Source organism: Wyeomyia smithii, chromosome 2 (assembly GCF_029784165.1).
Source record: "Wyeomyia smithii strain HCP4-BCI-WySm-NY-G18 chromosome 2, ASM2978416v1, whole genome shotgun sequence".
Lineage (NCBI taxonomy): Eukaryota > Metazoa > Arthropoda > Insecta > Diptera > Culicidae > Wyeomyia > Wyeomyia smithii.
In genome coordinates, this window is record NC_073695.1 from 46846186 (window position 1) to 46854203 (window position 8018).

The 8018-nt window shown below is 47.5% G+C and overlaps 1 protein-coding gene across 1 annotated transcript; it reads left to right on the plus strand.

The window, feature by feature from the left end:
* Window positions 1–3678: 3678 nt before the first annotated feature.
* LOC129719603 (uncharacterized) lies at window positions 3679–6616 on the plus strand. Its single transcript, XM_055670994.1, has 2 exons — window positions 3679–4206; window positions 4274–6616. Exons 1-2 carry the CDS (start codon window positions 3679–3681, stop codon window positions 6614–6616), a joined length of 2871 nt encoding a protein of 956 aa, XP_055526969.1.
* The last annotated feature ends 1402 nt before the right edge of the window (window positions 6617–8018 follow it).

Here is an 8018-nt window from a genome sequence, read left to right on the forward strand (position 1 = left end):
CCCGTCCATTAACCTATGTGCCCGTAGGCTATCCAGAGGCTCCAGTACTCACACCCAACCACTTCTTGTTGGGCTCTTCAAGTGGTCTCAAGCCAGCCACGATACTGGACGACAGCGCTTTGGTGCTTCGACGGTCCTGGTGTGCATCACAGGTCGAAGCGAACATCTTTTGGCGACGTTGGCTGCGTGACTACCTGCCAGACATCACCAAGAGAACGAAATGGTTCGGCGACGTCAAATCAATTGAGGTTAACGATATTGTGGTGGTTGTAGATCCAGGACTGCCAAGGAATTGTTGGCCCAAGGGACGGATAATCTCCGTCAACAAAAGTAAGGATGGACAGATAAGGTCGGCAGCGGTACAGACCCAGGCGGGTATTTACGAACGACCAGTGACTAAGCTTGCTGTTTTGGAGATTCGACACGATGAGGAGGTAAGCCAGGGACCTGGCGTACCTGGGAGGGAGTGTTACGACCCCTCGGTCGGCGCATCTCACCTTGCATCTTAGTTGCTCTGGATTCAGCAGCGGTGAGGAGAACTGTCATCGCGCCTTGCTCTCGGCGGTTTACGTTTCGTCATCTTTCGTTTTGGCAGTGTCATGCAGATTGGAACATTCTAGAATTGTACGGTGGCTATTAAACAAATTGCTCGGAATATTAAATATATTATATATTGAATCATTAGTCTTAAAGAAATTTTTTGCTTAAATTATTAGTGCTAAACTTAGATTAACGCTAAAGCTAAAGTGTTAAACGATACGTGGTAACGAGTGTTGCTTAAACCCTAGGAAATCAACTTATATGAATTTATTAAAGGTAGCCTAAAAGCTAGAGAATAAAGGAGAGAAAATCAGGGACCTCGTGCTAGGACAGGAAGAATTAAGTAGGATATTTCAAAAGATAGAGGAAAAAGGAATACTAAACGTAAGTTACGAGCCTGTAGTGTATAAATTAAGCACACTTTAACTCTAAATTATACCTTTGTAGGAATTATTTAACTTCTGTTAAAAATACAGTTTTGGGTAATCGGAAACCGTTGCTTTTTCTTCGCCACTTGTTGGCCTATCGCCAACAATTTAAATAATTCGTTTATCCACGTACGGATAACGATGCCACTGGTGGCAAGAAGCAACGAAAGTTCTGCCGAAGAATCTCCCGCTAATTGCAAAGCATGCCGTGGGCATGATGACTCCCAGATGGTCCAGTGCGACGCGTGTGACGATTGGTACCATTTTGAATGCGTGGGAGTAAGCCAGGACGTCGAAAACCATGATTGGCTCTGCCCAGCCTGCCGAGCCAAGAACAAGCAATCGACAAAAGTAAATTACACAACCGTACCGCCCGTAAGCACAACCGCGTTACCGGTGAGTAGTTCTTCCGAGCTAGTAACGAGTTCTTTCGTCATGACAACAACGATGTTACCGCAAAATACAACCTGCCCTACACTTGGGCAAAATATGCCAATGCCTTCTCACTCTCAAATGCCATTCCACTCCTCCATGCCACCCTATCAACCACTGCATGTTAATTGCGTAATGCCGCCGTTACAGTCGAATTGCCTGTCAAATCCGCTAGTTTTATTATCGGGGATAAACAAGTATGGTATGTGCTATACAGTGCCGTCAAGTGCCGCAAAGCAGATTCCATTTGTACCCAGTACTGTTCCATTCGTTCCGCCGAAGTCCGTATCATTTGTATCAACCACTGCCTACAGCGGAGGACCGCAAACACAGCTGCCAGAGTCGCTGCATCTAACCATCTTCCAAGTAACCAGCAACGAGTTTTGGAGGATAACTTGAGCCAGCATTCCGGAGCTAGTTCCAGGAGGTCCGCTAAGCAGAGACAGTTGAAGTTGGAGCTGCAGATCTCGGACGAAGAGCGGAAACTTAAGAAAGCGGAAGAAGCAACTCAACGGGAATACTTACGAAAACGACACGAGCTGATGAAGGAAATAGTTAATGATTTTTCGGAGATAGACGGGGAGGAGGATCGCTCGGATTCCAGAATTGTCGACTGGTTAAACGGAGCTGCCATCACAGATTCGCGAGGCGCACCTGTACACAGTACACCTGATATTCAGCGGGAACCAAACTCGTCTAGAAATCATATTCGGGATCCTCAAGCAGCAACTCACCAACCAGTTCCTCTTTCACACATGGTGTCAGAAAGCAGGCAACCGCATTTAAGCCAGCAACGAGGCAACTTAGGGCCTGGACTCCATCCGACACACACACACAAATTTCAGAGGTAAATGAAGATGTGAACAACTTGACGCGAAATCAGGTCGCCGCTCGCCAGGCTGTTTCACGGGAACTTCCGTTATTCAGCGGTACTCCGGAAGAATGGCCGTTATTCTTCTCAACGTTCACAACGACGACCAACCTGTGTGGCTACACACCGGAGGAAAACCTGATTCGGCTGCAGAAATGCCTGAAAGGGAAGGCGTACGAGACAGTTAAGTGCAGACTTATGCATCCATCGAACGTCCCAGGAATTATTTCTACCTTGAAGATGCTGTTTGGAAATCCTGAAGTTATTGTCCAGAATTTGATAACCAAGATCCAGTCGACGCCGGCTCTGAAGGCTGATCAGTTGGATACGATCATCGAATTCTCTCTCGCCGTGCAGAACCTGTGTGCGGTAATCGAAGCTTGCCAGCTGGAAGAATATTCTTACAACGTTGCACTGTTACACGAATTGGTGGATAAACTTCCTGCGACATTCAAGGTAGAATGGGCAAGAAACCGTCGCAGTTTGCCACGAGTACACCTCGCAGCTCGGAATGGTTATACGATCTAGCGGAAATAGTTTGCCCGATTGCCAGTCTGCAATTCAGCGAAACCAAACTGGCACGAAGCAGCAAAAAGAACTCTGCTTTCCTTAATGCTCACAGCCAAGAAACATCCAACAATCCAGTAGGCAAACCACGCCAACATGTGACTGAACAATTTGTCGTTGAAACCAAAACGTGTGTTGTTTGCAAAGGGACTTGCCCCAATCTGGAGAAATGTAAGGAGTTTAGCCTGTGTAGAAAATGCCTCCGTAAACACACCGGGACCTGCAAATCCAAACAGGTTTGCGGGAAGAATGGTTGCACGTTCAAACACCACCAGCTTCTTCACAACGTTCAGCGCGATGGAGCTGCCGCAAGTAGTTCTAACGCTCCAGGAAAGAATTCTGCCACAGTTGCTCAAAACACGTCGGTTCGCGAGTGCAACACTCATCACAAGTCGGCCAACAAAGGGTTATTTCGGGTTGCTCCAGTCGTCATCCATGGTCCGAGTAAGTCTATCAAGACCTTCGCTTTCCTCGACGATGGATCATCACTGACCCTAGTGGACTACTCGCTGGTGCAAGAATTGAAGCTGCAAGGAAAACCCGAACCTTTGTGCCTCTAGTGGACCGCTAACAAGCGACGGATGGAGAATGATTCTCTGAAGTTGGATCTCGAGATTTCCGGAACAGGAGAAATCCAGAAGAAGTATCGCATTGCAGGAGCCCATACCGTCGCCAGTCTCGATCTTTTCCACCAGACGGTTGACATGCAAAAGTTGAACGAGCAGTATCCTCACCTGCAAGGGTATCCCGATCGAGTCCTACAAAAACGTACAGCCCCGACTCTTAATCGGAATCGATAACGCAAATCTCACACTCCCACTCAAGGGAAAGGAAGGGAAAATGCACGAGCCAATAGCAACGAAGACACGTCTAGGTTGGATTGTTCATGGAGGTGGGGAAACTGTAGATGCTGTTGTGAGTCACCACCGCCATAGTGTTCAACCGTGCCCATGCAGCGAGCGGTCCGATGAGATGTTGCAGCAAGCCGTTCGTGACTACTTTTCATTGGACAGTTTAGGGATCTACAAGCCGGAAAAGCTTCTAGTGTCATTTGAAGAGAAGCGCGCGCAAGAAATTCTGCAGTCAGTTGTCCAGACAAACAGTGGTCGGTACGAGGTTGGTCTCTTGTGGAAATTTAACGAAGTTCGCTTCCCAAACAGCAAACCTACAGCATTGCGTCGTTTCCACTGCTTGGAGGCGAGAATGAAGAAGCAGCCAGAGGTAGCAGAAGTTTTGCGGGCAAAAATTGAAGACTATCGGCGAAAGGGGTACATCAGGAAGCTTTCCCAAGAAGAGCTGCGCACTTCCAATGAGCGGGTATGGTATCTTCCGCTATTCCCAGTGTTCAACCCGAATAAACCAGGGAAAGTGAGAATCGTGTGGGACGCGGCAGCTAAAACTAACGGTATATCCCTTAACTCGATGCTCATGACAGGAAGATTTACTAACTCCTCTCGATTACGTACTCTATCGGTTCCGGGAATTCTGGGTGGGGCTTAGTGGTGACGTGAAGGAGATGTACTTGCAGGTACTAATGACCAAGAAAGATCAGGATTGCCTTAGAGTACTGTGGAGCGACGGATCTTCAAATGAACCAGACGTTTACGTGACGCAAGTGATGCCGTTCGGTACTAGTTGTTCACCAAGCTGTGCGCAGTTTGTGAAAAACATGAATGCGCGCAAATTTGAAGCCAAATTTCCTGCAGCCGCACAAGCCATCATCAAACAGCATTATGTGGATGCTATGCTGGTAAGCGTCGAGACAGAACAGGAAGCTATCCAGCTTGCCAAAGATGTGAAATTCGTGCATGGGCAAGCTGGATTTGACATGCGAAACTGGATTTCCAATTCGCCGAGCGTAGTGGAGCCGATGAAGGAAGAGAAGACCGTCGAGAAGAGCTTGAACCTCGCAGTAGAGCTGGGAACAGAGAAGGTTCTGGGCATGTGGTGGTGCACGCTTACCGATACGTTCACCTACAAGCTCTCGTCAAAGCACGATCGGGATCTACTCGAGCGCCAACGGAAACTGACGAAACGGGAAGTTCTACGGACGCTAATGGCTATTTTCGATCCTCTTGGGTTAATATCGAACGTCCTCATCTACCTCAAGGTTTTGTTTCAAGAGATTTGGCGAGCTGGCATCGGCTGGGACGACGTGATACCAGAAAGTCTCAGTGAAAAGTGGGAGAAATGGTTGGAGATCCTACCAAAAGTCCAGGATGTCAGGCTACCACGCTGCTATCGCTCCCTGACGCAACTAGATTCGCAAACAAACATCCAATTGCACACTTTCGTAGACGCTAGTCTCTCAGGTTACGCAGCTGTCGTATATCTACGCTTCGAGCAAGAAAAAACAGTGGAATGTGCTATAGTCGGTGCTAAGACACGTGTGGCTCCCCTCAAATATGTATCCATTCCGAGGTTGGAGTTACAGGCCGCAGTCATTGGAGTCAGGTTGGCAGATAGAATCATGCAGTCGCTGTCGTTCAAGGTTCATCAGCGGTTCTTCTGGACTGACTCTCGCGACGTGTTGTGTTGGATTCGGTCAGATCATCGGCGGTATTCGCAATTCGTTGCATTCCGCATCAGCGAAATTCTGGAAACAACAGAGGCAGCAGATTGGGGACACAAGCGGTCGAGAGAAAATATCGCGGATGACGCTACGAAATGGCGGAGAGTGCCAGACCTAACCGAGAACAGTAGATGGTTCAAGGGACCCAGCTTCATATGGGAACTACACAGCAGCTGGTCATCCAACCCGTATCTAGAGGAAACTACCGACGAAGAACTACGAGCGAATCTTTTCTTCCACCAGGCACAACCTGCTCCAGTGATAAACGTTCAAGATTATTCATCATGGAAGCGCTTGTTGCGCGCAACCGCTACGGCATTGAGGGCCGCAAACAACATTCAGCGTAATGCGGATAGCAAGGGACACATTACTGGACTATTGTCCGCTGAGGAACTTCAAGAAGCCACTGTCTACCTGTATCGACTGGCTCAAGCGGAGACCTTTCCGGATGAGATAGGAGTGCTCAGCGCAGGACCCAGAAAGAAGGCATTGCCAAAATCAAGTACAATCTACACATTCAACCCGTTCCTGGATGAGCAGAAGGTATTACGGATGCATGGCAGAATCAGTGCTTGCGAATACGCTTCGATGGATGCAAAAAATCCTATTATTCTTCCAAAAGATCACCACGTTACGTGGCTGATTGTTCAGGATCGTCACGAACGCTATCACCATCAAAATCACTCAACTGTCGTAAACGAGTTGCGGCAAACCTTCCGTATACCAAAAATTAGGCGACTGTTCCAGCGGGTCAGAACGAATTGTCAGGAGTGCAAAATCAAAAGAGCTGCTCCACGTCCGCCTCTGATGGGCGATCTTCCTGCGGCAAGGCTGGCGGCTTTCACTAGACCATTCTCGTTCATTGGCATCGATTATTTCGGGCCTATGTTAGTGGTGATAGGCCGTCGAACTGAAAAGCGGTGGAGGGTGCTAATAACATGCTTGACTATACGGGCGGTACATATAGAAATCGCACATTCGCTCGACGCGAATTCGTGCATTATGGCATTGAGAAATTTCATGGCACGGCGGGGCGTACCAATACAAATCTTTTCCGATCGTGGTACCAACTTCACAGCGGCGAGCAAAGAGGTAAAGGCGGCACAGAATGAACTCGAGGCGGCACTCAAATCACCAGTCCAGAGACGGAATGGACATTCCTACCTCCGGCGTCCCCTCATATGGGAGGAGCCTGGGAAAGGCTGATACAATCGGTGAAGAAAAATTTGGCGGCGATGAAGCCAGGGTGGAATCCAACGGATGAAACTCTGCGCAACATGGTGATCGAGGTGGAAGATGTCATCAACTCCCGTCCATTAACCTATGTGCCCGTAGGCTATCCAGAGGCTCCAGTACTCACACCCAACCACTTCTTGTTGGGCTCTTCAAGTGGTCTCAAGCCAGCCACGATACTGGACGACAGCGCTTTGGTGCTTCGACGGTCCTGGTGTGCATCACAGGTCGAAGCGAACATCTTTTGGCGACGTTGGCTGCGTGACTACCTGCCAGACATCACCAAGAGAACGAAATGGTTCGGTGACGTCAAATCAATTGAGGTTAACGATATTGTGGTGGTTGTAGATCCAGGACTGCCAAGGAATTGTTGGCCCAAGGGACGGATAATCTCCGTCAACAAAAGTAAGGATGGACAGATAAGGTCGGCAGCGGTACAGACCCAGGCGGGTATTTACGAGCGACCAGTGACTAAGCTTGCTGTTTTGGAGATTCGACACGATGAGGAGGTAAGCCAGGGACCTGGCGTACCTGGGAGGGAGTGTTACGACCCCTCGGTCGGCGCATCTCACCTTGCATCTTAGTTGCTCTGGATTCAGCAGCGGTGGGGAGAACTGTCATCGCGCCTTGCTCTCGGCGGTTTACGTTTCGTCATCTTTCGTTTTGGCAGTGTCATGCAGATTGGAACATTCTAGAATTGTACGGTGGCTATTAAACAAATTGCTCGGAATATTAAATATATTATATATTGAATCATTAGTCTTAAATAATTTTTTTGCTTAAATTATTAGTGCTAAACTTAGATTAACGCTAAAGCTAAAGTGTTAAACGATACGTGGTAACGAGTGTTGCTTAAACCCTAGGAAATCAACTTATATGAATTTATTAAAGGTAACCAAAAAGCTAGAGAATAAAGGAGAGAAAATCAGGGACCTCGTGCTAGGACAGGAAGAATTAAGAAGGATATTTCAAAGGATAGAGGAAAAAGGAATACTAAACGTTACGAGCCTGTAGGGTATAAATTAAGCACACTTTAACTCTAAATTATACCTTTGTGGGAATTATTTAACTTCTGTTAAAAATACAGTTTTGGGTAATCGGAAACCGTTCCTTTTTCTTCGCCTGCTTGTTGGCCTATCGCCAACAGTGTTATTTAGTTATGCTATTTAGATATTTTGCCATCGCTCAATCTTTGATATTGATTTAGGTAAAGTTGAAAAAGGAACAGAATACTGAATAGAAATAACATCAACAACCGGGTGTGCTGACTCGAGATAAGGAAACTATGCTTTGATTATTTTCTTTAAAAAGTCGATAAGTCGAATATGGGCCGGCGCGTCGGCGTGCGCATGATTTTAGGTAAAAAAGAGATGAA

Coding starts and splice junctions, on each gene's coding strand:
- LOC129719603 (XM_055670994.1), top strand. CDS start 3,679: ATGCACGAGCCAATAGCAACGAAGACACGTCTAGGTTGGATTGTTCAT. Junction 4,207..4,273: donor ACCCGAATAAACCAGGGAAA/GTGAGAATCGTG, acceptor TGCTCATGACAG/GAAGATTTACTAACTCCTCT.